A 13,745-nucleotide genomic window follows, 5' to 3' on the forward strand; every position below is an offset into this window, starting at 1 on the left:
GTAAAATGGCTTTTTTTTTAACAGGATAGTAATTATTCTATAGAGTTGCTGAGGCAGTGTGTATACATATCAAGTTATTTCCCTCCTGTTCTCTTGGACTTTGTCATATAAATGATGAAATGGGTATCTGAAATGTTATCATTATTTTCAGGTCACACGGTCAGTGCCAAGAAAATCTGTACCTGACAAACCACATATCTGGCATTTGGGAAGGAAGGGCTGAAGCAGGTGCTTGCCTTTTCATGTTTCCCTTTCTTATTTGTATAGTTATGATGTATGAGAGTGAGCACAAAGCTGGACCATAGTTTGGTTCATTGAGACTCATTTTGTCAAGCTTTTTGGAACTCAGACTTGCAATAGCTGGTGTCTTTTTATTCTTCAGTAATTAAATTAAATTCATTACATGTATCATTCCAAATTGCTTGGAATGTAGGTGGATAATAATAATAATTCCCCAAGCAATTCCAAAAGTATTTAAGAATAAAAAAGTTTCACAGGCAGGAACTGGTCCAGTAGGAGAGCTGCCTGCTGGATGTCACATTGTGGGGTCCAGGAGACTCGTTTTTGCTCTGGCTCTATCCTTTGGATCATCCTTCCCACCGAGATTAGATTACTCCCAGCCCTACTGGCCTTCCGAAAATTTGGCTTTGTGCCTGGGCCTCGGGTGTGTGAAGGTTCGCCTTTTGGCTTTATTGCTGGTTATTTTATGATCTTGGCTGCTGTGTTTTTTATATTATGCATGTTAATAGAATAGATGGCATCTATAGCGATCTGTGGACGATATAAAAATTGTATAAACAAGCACATTATGGTGTGAATGCTGGGAAAAGTATGGAGTCAATAAAAACTGTAGATGTATTCAACATTTTTAAAATAGGGATGGATGTGGAACTTCTGATAACCTTAGAAATAACAAGTTCCATATTGTATGGAAAATTAAGTTCAACTTTTATAGACTTTCTTTTCAAACACACAGTTATAGTTCTCCAGACCAGGTCAATTCCTTATTATTCCATCCTGCTTTTCAAAACAGTTTTGCTAGGAAGCCAAAGCACATAACATGGTATTAGGGAAAAATATATTGCTGTGGATTCTGTTCTAGGCATGCCTGGTGCAGACTTTGGGTTTTATGTATGAAAAATAGATTGGTGCAACGCATGGCTATTGTTCTGTGTGAAAAAAGCTTTATTTCTGAACTTCCTACTGTAATTGATACTGTAATAGGGAGACCATAGCTGCGATATAAGAATATTTGCAAGGGGGATCTAAAGGCCTTGGGAATGGACATTAACAACTGGGAAATCTTGACCTCCAATGGTTCAGCTTGGAGGCTAAAGATGCAGCATGGCCTTCTCCAATTCGAAGAGATACTTGTATGGCAGGCTGAGGCAAAGAGGCAGACCCGGAACCAGTAAAATCTGGGGGCTGGGCAGGGGACAGAATGTATCTGCCCTCGGTGTGGAAGAGATTGCCACTCTCAAATTGGCCTTTTTAGTCACACTAGATGCTGTTTTAGGACCTCTTTCCAGAGCACGATACCATAGTCCTTTGAGACTGAAGGATGCCAATGACAGTAACTAAATGAATAGAAATAATATCAAATAAGCCATATTCAGAAAACTTATCTTTTATTATTAATCTTCATATATTTTTTTTCCTCAAAAGTATCTAAGTTATACATACCCTTGCTTTAAGTACAAGTATTTCAAATGTGTGTATATATATGAGTGTATAGTACTGAATAAACTGGAGCACAGAAACAAAACAAGAAGAAACAGTAATCAGAAATTACTTGGAAAAATAAGTATCTTGATAAGGTCATGTCATCAAAGTGATAGTGTGACTAATATAAAAAGAGCAGGCTCATTATAAAACATGGTTCCAGACATGTTATGAATAGGTAAATTGTCATGCCACATTTGTTGCATATAGTAGTGATATACATTAGTTACACACAACTATTGCTGTCAGAGGAATTATGCTCTCAAGGGGAAACTGTTGATGTATCAGCAGTGACTTGGAGCTGATACAATTCTAACCTTGTCTTCAGACTCTGTCTGCATTCAAACATACAGCTCTCTAGCTGCTTCTGTTAACCTCTTTTGTTTCCAGTGCAAGTAGATTTTACAGTAGATTCAACCTATAGAATTTATACCCTACCTATCCAAATTCAATTCACCTGTCTCTATGTATAAAGGTCCATCAAAGAGACTTATAGATTTACAGGACTGTAGAAATATAAAATATGTCAAGCACTTTATGGGCTATACTACCATTTGGTAGAACAGAAATTGTGCAGCTCTAAATCAGGACAGTATCAGTTTGCTTCAGCTGCTTTAAAGCAGATTTAAAGTATGTTTTTCTTTTGGTCCCGTGTAAGTCTTAACATAGCCACCTCTGGTTCTGTTCAGAACTGCCTTGAAAGGATGGGAAGGGGGGAGGAAAGAAAGAAAGACAGAAAACTTATTGAATATATGCCAAGAAGGGTGGCAAGGAATATTTAGGGAGGCAACCTAACAGCCACTCCCCAAGTTAAAAGTCTATTATCACCTTTCTATAGCAAATTCTCCAATTCCTTATTTAAACTAGCTTATAATTAGTAAGTTTAACTTCAGCTGAAAAAGCTGCAGTTTTACATAAGAACCTGAACTTAATTTTCAAACAAATGCCACTTTTACATTCAATCTTAAGAAATTGTAATTATTTAAGTTTTTTTTTTTAAAAAAAAAGTAAAACTGTAAGATTTCACATACAGTAGGGGTAAGATCTAACTTGGCAAAAATCAATTGCTCTTTCCCAAGCTTCTTGGGAGAGAAAAGCCGAAGAAGCCTACAGGATTAGGGACTCTGGGACAATGGACAGTATTCCGACTGCCCCAACAAATATGTCTCTTCTAAAATAACTGAAAGGTAACTCCCACTTTCCTTATGATTCAGACTCTTATTTCAAATCTATCCCTCTAGTCCACACAACTCTGCTGAAAGCGGAATATAATTTCTAATTCTTCTTTCTATATTGCTTCAGAACTCAGGAGTTGCAGCAGATACTCCCTCAACAAAGTTATTCAAAGGCACTGATCTTCAAACTTCTGACTGTAAGAAGGAACCAGTAAAGTCATATCTTGCCTTATGTATAGGTGTTTCCGTTTTTAAATGTTTGCGGTCCAGAACAAGTAGTCCTGGTCTAGATATATTTCACCATAGCTGAAATCCCAATATACTTGGACAGGTTAAGACTTAAACTAAATTGTTCATCTTTGGAATAATTTCTATGATGATTGCCTTGAATCCTTGTTTCCATATCTATACACCTCTTGCTAGCTCCATAGTATAGCAAGTCTCCCCCTTTTTTAAGGCCTATCTTCCCCCCCCACACACACACCCTGAAGAGACACTTTTTGTCATCCTCAGTCCTGCTCATGGAATGGGAAAAGGACATCTCAAGTTACAGTAGCTTCCCATATGTGGTGGGCAGGATCTTTCTTTTGTGCTATGGAATGATCCATAAAATCCATGCTACCAAGAATTAATTTAGGCTTGTCACTTTAGGCACCTTAATGATTTGCACACAGAGGCACAAAGCAGGCAACTGTTATTCCTACCAAGCTTTGTTTGCAGATTATTATATCTGGAATTACGGCTGTGTAGAGAGCCATATGTGAAAGGCAAAATGTGATTCAGCGCATGACACCATCACGTGCTCCAAATTTTACCCATCAACTCCAGATCTCTGCAAGCCCTATTAAGCATCTAGTACTTGCATTTTTACTAGAGGAAGGAATAGAACCTATTAAAACATATCTGGATTGCAGAAATGCAAAATGATCACTGTACAACAGCAAAAAGCTGTTATTATTTTGCTGCCATCTAATAGTCATTTGCATTTTTTCATCCCAACTACTATTCTTAAAAAATAGATTTGGAGCTGCCCATGAAAATACAAAATTATTTTTCAAGGTGGAATGTCAAACTGTTTTAATCTGCGCAACTCTGTTTTACATGGGCTCAGTTAAAAACCTCTAATAATGATACTGTGTGATTCTCCCACTTCCAAACTGGAAGATTAGCCAGAGAGTACATTCTAAGAATTGCGAAACTGCACCATTGGTATAGTCTTTAGTGTAAGAGCTGGTTTCCAGAAAGACACCTTATTTTCAGGACTGTGTGTAGTATTTTTTCTGCAATGCCTTAGAAAGATCTTATTAAAAATTGAAGCACCGGTTAGAAAGCAGATTCCCCCCCCCCGACTTTGGGTTACTTACTAGCGATATTAGCATCTCTACTACCTACCAAGCTCTGATGTTCTAATTAATTAATGAATCTGCGCTTATGAATCAGCCACTTACTTGATTTCTAGGATGAGTAACAATTGCATCCAAATAACCAGATATTAAAGCTTTGTTATATTGGAAAGTAAACCATTCTCTCTCCTTCAGCTTCTCATCTCATCCATCCTAATTTTGGTAATTAAGAACTATGGAAATCTCATGTTTTTACTAATGTTATATCCTAGCATCTATTAGGCCATATTTTCCTTTCCAATTCACACTGACCACATCAACTGGAATATTTGAAGGAGACTTCAAATATTACATCTTTCCTACACAGAAAGCACATGCAGGCAACAAAATTATGAGAATACATGCCTGATGTTTGCAAATGGGATTACTGCTTCTTGGGGAAAAATAGCTGCCTAGTTCTGTAGAACATCAGGCTTTCTACACAGGAAATTCAGATTTAGAAGTAGCCTGTAAATTGTACTGAATCCTCTCATGAATAAAAGTGTAGGGAATTACAATTAAAAAAATGGATGATAAGAAAAGACTATTTTACAAGAGATAATATAGAATTTCTTCCACCAAAAGAACTCATGAAAATGCTACTTGCTGCATAGCAAATATTTGATTACAATGGGCAGCTCCCTCATGTTTTCTAATGTTGCTGTTATGCATTAATTAAGTAGTTAGTCACAATTAAGGCTGAAACCTCAACATCAGATAAAATTGAGAGTGCACGGCTGCCTTGTCCCATTCATAAGTGCACCAAACCTTTATGTCTAGGTTGCAAAACTCTAAAATGACCAGTAGATGGAAGCAAAGAGATTCAGAAAACTCTCTCTCTCTCTCTCTCTCTGTGTGCAGCCTTTTAAAGGTTGCCAAGATCTAGAAGCCCTAATTAAATTCCTTCATGCACATCTTATTCTTTTCACTGTATATCCTATATAATAATTGGCTTTCCACAACAATTTTCAGCAGTAACCTTCTCTGCTGATTAAGTGCTATTTGGAATTTTGCCTGTGGCTGCTGAAATAGCCCTTTTTTTCAGCCTACCTACTATTTTCTTGCTGCAAAAGTTCAAATAGCTTCTAGATGGCAGTAGAGAGTTAGAATTATCTGTATCTATTTGGATTCTTGCAGCACAGTTAGGTTAGGCCCACTCTTTCTTCTTTCTCTTTGGTTTCCTTGCCTTCCAAGAGTCACTAATGGCTCGCCAACTTCTAAGTCAGAGTAGGAGCAGGAATTTGAGAACAAAGGAATTATTTCCTAACCTTCAAGTGGCAATGAATGGCCTTCTATATATAACAAGGCAGTTCTCAGGCATAAAAGCTATTAGGCAAAGGAATGGCAGCCTTGGCATCTATTCCATATTGTACTCCTTCACTCCTCCTTAAGATATCTTTGAAAACCTACAGAAACTTTATATATTATTTTTTTATTATTTCTCTCTTAAATATAACTTTCAGTTTTATACTTTTAAGTTATCTGTAGCACAGGTAACAAAAAAGCAGCCCAAGTATTTACACTTCTTGCACTGAAAAACGATTTGGCTTCTGGAAGCAGCAGCATATTTTCAATGCTTTTAAGTCTTCTAGATACATTATTTTACAAACTCTCATTTCTCCATGGTATCAACTCTGGGGCTAAATGTTAATGGTCTGAGTACAAACTACACCCTTTCAAAGTGCAAAACTGTGCCGTTTCTATTATCAAATGGTCTCTTCTTTCAAGGGCTATTGGGGTTTGTATGGGGAGAAATCCTTTGGCCAGATTAACTGGAATACATATTAGAATGTTGTGACATGTTCTAAATTCCTCAGCCTCCTAGTCCTATCTCTGTCTGTCATAGACTTGTCCTATTAGAAGGCTTGAAAAATTTCAAAGAACAGGAGGGAAGAATTAAAATCTGGCAAGAGTAAAAATAGAATGCTGTGGAAGATGCCAAACTTTGAAACATTCCAAAAATTATTGCAATATAAAAAATTACCTCAGCACCTCAGGAACTCCTTGGGAAAACCGAAAACTAGGTTTGGTGAAAGACTGGACAAAGTCCTTTAATACAATGGCACTCCCAGCTGGGATGTCCATACTAATGTCTTTGCTAGCTCTTTCCTCTGTAGAGTAAGGGCTTTAAATGGAGCATGGCATTCTCCTCCCATCCCACGCCGGGTTACACAGCAATTTCTTGTAAAAAAATAAGTTAATTCAGGAGCCCCTATAAGACCTTTCCCCTCAAAGAGAGGCTGTTAAAAGAAAAAGAACTTCCCTTCCCAGTATACCCCAACCACCAGACATAGGGTTTCAGAGTGGCTTTTGCTTAGATTGGTGGGCTTCCTCAGCTGCTCTCTGGCCAATCCATGTTTCTATTTCTTTAAAAACAGAAGTAGTCACATCAGGAAGCTCTTTGTGGAGAGCATGGAAGGCTTCGTCATATACCTGCAGAATGCAAGAAAGGAAGTTGAAGGCACATTGCAAATTACTTCTGATAGACCATTCTTCTAATATATGCCTTTTGTGCCATTTTAATTTGCAAATCTGGCCACATCTTGTCCTATAGCTATTTAATTAACCCAATTTTTGAAGTATTATCTTTAATTAGTGAGCAATCTTGAGTTTTGTATTTGTAAATTTTTGCTTATTAGGAAGGTGGTTAGTACCTTAGAATATTTTAATCACATACTTTCCCTTAATGCTCAGATGTGTTGTATAACACTGCTAAGCAGCACTAACAGAGACACTTTCTCCATTCCAATACTTTTAGTGTCCATGAGTTAAACACATTGGGGCATAGATGCAGGAATTTCACTGAAGATTGCTCCTTTCATACATATTTATGTTTATATTTATAAAACTTTTAGTAACAGCTTAGAAAATCCTGCTCATTTGCTAGAAGACATTTGCTGGTAAACATCTCAAATATCTGATTAATCAAGTGTTATTGAAATATTTTTATTCATTGAAATACCATTAAGTATTTCATGCCCTATTTTGCCTGCTCTGTATATTCTTCCTCTTATGTATGACACCAAGAAAAAGATAATCAACTTTTAAAATGTTACATCTACAACACTTTTTCATTCCTTCCATCTGTTTTAGTCCTGTGCCTTTATTTATCTCCAGCCACAATGTGGTTTTTTTCCTAATACCTCCATTATTTTCTCTTCTGATTTGGAATTTCCTGTCTGAATGCCCATTTACTCAGTATACTCACAATAACCCTCTATGCCCAGTGACTCTATGAAAAATAACCTAATCTGTTCCTTATCTACACAATACATTTAATATTTTTTATATACTTAGTTACACTCATCACCCTGTCTTCTTATATAATCTCTTTTTATTCGCAAATTTCAAGTAGAAACTATCTTTTGCTAATCTCTAATATTAAGTAAAGAATGCACCATTTTTTAATTTACATGTCATCTGTTATGTTAGAATTCAGTCATCTCATCCATAAACGTCTACTGTCAAGTAATAATACTGTCTTTAAAATGTACATTGTTCCACCAACTCAAATCTATAAATACTTCTTATAAATAGTAAAGGATGGCATGAGGAACTTCTAATCACGTTTCAGAATTTACAGTATACACAAGAGAAATCCTAAGGAAAATTCCTAAATATATTCACTGTGATGTTTTCAATGTGTCCAGTTGCTGCAGTAGAGACTGGATTTAACAGTCTTTAACAGAGAAGAGAACAAGGGAGTTGGAAGGGACTTTGGAGTTCTTCTAGTAGGAAAAATTATACCATTTTAGACAACCGGTTACCGTATTTTTTGGAGTATAAGACGCACCAGAGTATAAGACACATCTTAGTTTTTGGGGAGGAAAATAAGAAAAAAGCTGATTAGCAGATGGATCGGCTTTCCGGAATACCCCAGCTGTTCCCAGCGGTGAATTTTAGCAACAGGTTCCTTGGTTGTGAGCTCTGTGCCTTGCTTTTTTTTTTGCCTCTGAACTTCTGAAACTCTGTTTCAGAAACTTTTTTTCCTGTCTCTGAAAGCCTCCGAAACAGAGCTTCAGAAAAAAAGCCTCTGAAGCTCTGTTTGGGGCTTCTTTTCTGATGCTTTTTTCAGCCTTGGAAACCTCTGTTTGAAAAGCTGGGTGGGGCTACATTCGGAGTATAAAATGCACCCAGATTTTCACCCTCTTTTTTTGGGGAAAAAGGTACGTCTTATACTCTGAAAAATACGGTATTTGTCTATTGGCAATACACAAATTTGAAATAGCCAAGGGGATGGATCATGCATTTTAAATAATCCTTTTTGATGTTGTTGTTCTATGCTATTTCCATGTGCAGTTTTGGAGGATTCTTATATCTATTTCTGATTTAAAAATTATGTGCTAACGAAAACTGATTCATTCTATCTCCTGAAATGCAACTTGCTTCTTTTATGTATTCTTCTGGGCATTTTTATAGAAGTGAGATTTTTATAAACAGCCATTGTACTTGCTATTTTTGAGTGAATGTATCTCATGTTTAAGTCCTGCTAAAAGCAATGGGATTAATCAATCTCTTAGTTAGTAAATCGGCTTTGAATTATGGTGAATGGAAGAAATTGAAAGTTTTACTTGAATATCATCCCAAAATTTATTTCATCCGAGCCTTCTCAGTACCTGAAAAACTAAATCATGCCTAGGTCTAGATAATTTTGTAAAATATCTGCTTAGACAATACATCTGAATCATTGAACAGAACACAACTTTAGAAACAATACTTGTTTGATCCTGCAAAAATTAAATAAATTAACCTTGAATGTTTTATCCTGACTTGGGGCAGTATCCATCAACAAGTAAGACCCTCTGATGTCGCAGAGTTTGTCCGGTGAACCATGGAACACCAAGATGGGGAGAAACAGTTTAGGGAGAGAGCGTTCGATTTTGGCAATAGCATTCAGTAGCTGAATGACAAAGGAGACTTTCATGCCGCCATGATAGACCAGGGGGTCTGAACGGTAATTTTCAACCTGTTGGGAGTAAAATGACATGTCAGACATTTTAGCCAGCAAATAATCAACTTCTGATAAACACTTTTTCTGCCATTTTGGAAGAAATATTTTTAAAGAGGATACATTTTAATAGTCACATACCCTTTCACATTTGATTAGATTGAAAATAAATGCTCTTCCCCTTTGAGTTCAGATTTGAAACTTAATTTTTAATCTTATTTCAAATGTATGTCAATGTCTGACAAAGAACTCTGTCCAAGCAATTCACAGTACACAGACTACTACGAATGGCCAAAAGACGAGTGCCCACTGGTAAATGGCAGAAGGGAATCTAACTCTCTAGATCAGGGGTGGGGAACTATGGCCCTTTTATGACTTGTTGACTTTAACTCCCAGAACTGATGAGGAAGGGAAGACATTTGGTTTAGAACAGGGGTGTCAAACTCATGTTGTCACGTTGTTGTCATGTGACATATTGCGGCTTTCCCTTTGTTAAAACAGGGGTGGGTGTGGCCAGTGTGTGACACATCTGGCCCACTGCGAGTTTGACACCCCTTGTTTAGAAGGATTTTATTTTGCACACACGTGGTCAGGGAAGGGGCAAGGGAGAAAGAAAGAAAGGGATGCCCTTTCCTGGAGGCGGTGCGGGTCTGGATGGGTAGGAAAGGCTCAGACTCAACCCCTCCAAGATCGAATGGCTGTGGATGCTGGCTTCTCATGATCTAGTGTCCCCATCACTTTGGATGGGAGGGGAGTTACTTACTCCCTCTGAAAGGGTTCACAATCTTAACGTCCTCCTTGACTCACAGCTGTCCTTGGTGGACCATCTGACAGCCGTGACAAAGGGGGCCTTTGCACAGGTTCGCCTGGTGCGCCAGTTGCACCCTTTCCTAGACAGGGATGCCCTTCGTTACTGCAATGCCCTCTACATAGGGCTGCCCTTGGGGTGCACCTGGAGGCTCCAGCTGGTCCAGAATGCAGCCGCGCGGGTTGTTACGGGAGCTTCCTGTTACTCCCGTGTAACACCACTCCTGCGCGAGCTGCACTGGTTGCCAGTGGTCCTTCGGATCCGCTTCAAGGTGCTGGTGCTTACCTATAAAGCCTTTCATGGCATGGGCCCGGGATACTTGCAGGACCACCACCTATTGGCCTCCCACTGCCCAGTGCGCTCACATAGGATTGCCCTCCTCTGGGTGCCATCGGCCAATGTCGGCTGGTGGTGCCCAGGATGAGGGCATTCTCTGTGGTCGCACCGACCCTCTGGAATGAGTTACCCACTGGACTCCGGACGGCCCCCGACCTCCGCACTTTCCACGGCGACCTGAAGACATGGCTTTTTCAGCAAATTCCCTGATCTGCTGGGAGTTTTAATTGCTTGGGGATTTTAAATTGGATTATTTTAATATCATTTTATTGTCGTGTTGTTTTATCTTGTGAGCCGCCCTGAGTCCTATGGGAGAAGGGCGGCATATAAATACAATAATAAATAAATAAATAAATAAATAAATAAATAAATAAATAAATAAATAAAATTATGCTAACAGAAAAAGTGTAAACTCTTTTTTTTGCAGCAGCCTGACATTTTTCATAGCAGCCCTGACATTTTCACCCAAATCCATTTGCCTTTTCTTTTCCAATTTACACATAAGTGCTGGGTTGTTCCAGCTACTTAGCAACTAACTCTAGCCTAAAAACTGCCCAGTTGTTTGGTGCTGTTCCACAGCATCTCATACACAGAGGCAACATAACTCTAAGCTGTTTCACTTACTAAAAAGCAGCAGTTTGAAGCACTCTTGAAAGGAAAAAAAAAATCACAAAGGAGTGGGTGGTTGAATTGACAGACGTTCCCTTCCCACAGAGTAAAATGATATAAACTGGTATGACATACTCCCTTCGCCACTCCAGTACAAAGCCACAAATGCTAGGAGATGGGCTTTTTTTTTGTTTGTTCTTGACCCCTAACCCTGATATTATACTGATATTTTAAAAACTCCTAGAAATACAAGAGACTCAAAAGATGTGCAACTTTTGAAAATTACTGATCCAAGTATGACATTACATGACTGGGGACACAGTGAAAGAACAGAAGAAAAATAGCTAGAGATTACACCTGGTTTTTAAACTCTGATTTAGCGTAAATATGAACATATTTGAAAGAGTCAGCGAGGTGTTGCAAATGGAGAGCTTTTGGAGAAAGGCTGTGGAAGATAATGATGATTTTAATGAGGGATGCAGAAAGGCAAGAAAGAACAAGTCAAAGAGCTTTCTTTTTTATTACATTTCTTCTTTTCCAGTATTCAGTCTGCATTGATTAATTTCTCTAAGCATCGTTTGCCCAGTTTTGCATACTATTAACGAACACAGTCAAGATTTTTCATTGAAGTTTTTTATAACTTTAAAAAAAACCTCAGAACCACAGATTCTCTCTTCATCCAACCACCTTTAAAGGCAGGATATTGAGAAGAACGGAATAACTTAATGGTGATATCCATGCTTTGTGTACAGAAGTTACCCCTTAGTGTTTCTACAGAAGCGTTGAATACTACACCTATGTGTAAGCTTCGTTTAAAATCTATTTACAGTACAGGCAGTTCTTATTTAATGAGTGCCCTGTACAGTGACTGCAATCAATCTGCAACTTTATACAAAGATTGCGAAGAAAAAGTAACTTTGCAACTAAGCCTCACATTTATGATCTTCACAGGTGTGCTGGTCCCAACTGTGGTAGCTAAACAAAGGATTACCTGTAGTTATTGGCTATTATCACTGACATTTATACTTAAGAATGAAATAATCAGAACTGTACTATATTTTAAATGTGACTCCATCCATTAATTTATTTACATAAATTTCTTTTAATATCCAATCTGGATTTTATTGTTGTTGTTGCTGTAGCCCAGCAAATGAAAATCTCCAGTTAAAATTTCTGTTATCTGGATTCTATTTTGGGTAATTACACCATGTTTAATTCCAGAAAAGCATATATGGTTGCTGTGGTTTCACTGCTATTATCACATTTTCTGTTTTTGATTACTTTGCCAATTATAGAATTGCTATATCTAAGTTATAAAAATCTGGGCTACCGCTAGGTGACAGCAAACAGATATGACTCCTCATTACAATCTGGCAGGCACTTGGTTTTTTTCCCAGTTTGGATACAATAACTGTAATGCTAATATAATTCTGCTTCTTGACCTGGAAATACTAATAATTTTTAGAATTTATGCAACACTTCAATGTTCCCTCTAAATCAGGGGTGTCAAACTCGTGGCCTGCGGGTTGAATGTGTCACATGCTGGCTACCCCCATCCCTGTTTTAGCGAAGGGAAAAAAAGTCACATCACGTGATGACAACATGACAACGCAAGTTTGGCACCCCTGCTCTAAGCTAAGCTCATATGCATTACACCCTCGCCTTTAAACAAGGAATTAAATGGTTGCTAAATGAACATGTGGCTTTCAAGGGACAGGCTGGGAAGATCATGGTTGCTGCCCTGTCATTTAGATAAAGTTCTTTTGGACAGAGTCCTGCACCTGATCAGTCCTTTCCCTCTGCACAGGATAGAGATTGCTTAAGCAAGCAAGTTAACAAGCTCAGCTCTGCAACCTTAATTAGTTCATTAGAACCTTATATCAGGCTGTGCTGCTGCCTGAAAGTGATCGGATCTTAATTAGTTTCACACTGAAACCTTGTGTTGCAAAGCGCACAAAATTTGATTGTAAATGCACATTGGTCTGAAAATGTTTTTTTTTTAACATTTGTAAAAACGTTTGCTCAATGACATAGTTGCTAAATGGGGAATAGATTTATCCCAGTATTTGTCATAGTTGTTTGAAGATTTCTAATGTATACAGTAGTTTCTGCCTTCAGCATATATTTACAAATTACTACCTCAAGCTTAGTATGAACCAGTGTGGAGTGCAATATATATCTGTATGTGTGCAAACATGTATGTGGAAATAGTTGACTTCCACCCAGTCTTTAAAATAACTTCTGTACGCTTTATTATTTTCTTTTCATAAAATACTTTCAGATTTTGTTTTGGAGATTTCTAAGAACCTCTTTAGGTCCTATTATCACTTTTGAGCTAATAAAACTTTTTCACTCTGATACTCCTCAGTAACATCAGACCATATTTGCCCTGCAAATCCAAATTAGTTGTGTCCTTTGGACTTCACTGATGTAGATTATGAGAATTGTCTTGAATTAAAAACTGTTAATAGAGCATTAGCTTTCTATAGTGGCTCTGTATCAGTATAGCAATCCCGTTGAGGTATGGAACAGATGAAACGATTATATAAGCTGTTGATTGGTACTCTCCCATATTTTACATTTGTTTTTAATTGCTTTAATTTGTTTTTTATTTATTTTTCTTACTATTGTTTTTTACTGTATAATTTTTTTTTATTTTGTAAGCCACTCAGAGACACACATGTGAGATGCAATATATAAATTAAATAAACAGAAGATAATATAGTATCTTTGATTTATTGTATGTGAGACCCAAAAAAAGATCA

The 13,745-nt window shown here is 37.6% G+C and overlaps 1 protein-coding gene across 1 annotated transcript in view; it reads right to left on the minus strand.

The window, feature by feature from the left end:
- Nucleotides 1-1,663: 1,663 nt before the first annotated feature.
- The window catches only part of MGLL (monoglyceride lipase), a 103,983-nt gene continuing 91,901 nt past the window's right edge, over nt 1,664-13,745 (minus strand). Inside the window, exons 7-8 of the mRNA XM_070936914.1 lie at nt 9,030-9,245; nt 1,664-6,712 (exon numbers count right to left, since the gene is read on the minus strand). Of these exons, the coding sequence (XP_070793015.1) occupies nt 6,578-6,712; nt 9,030-9,245 (351 nt within the window). The 3' untranslated portion in view covers nt 1,664-6,577. The remainder of the gene's footprint in view (nt 6,713-9,029; nt 9,246-13,745) is intronic.

Source organism: Pituophis catenifer, unplaced genomic scaffold (assembly GCF_029215685.1).
Source record: "Pituophis catenifer annectens isolate HBS135680 unplaced genomic scaffold, rPitCat1.0.hap2 SCAF_2, whole genome shotgun sequence".
NCBI lineage: Eukaryota > Metazoa > Chordata > Lepidosauria > Squamata > Colubridae > Pituophis > Pituophis catenifer.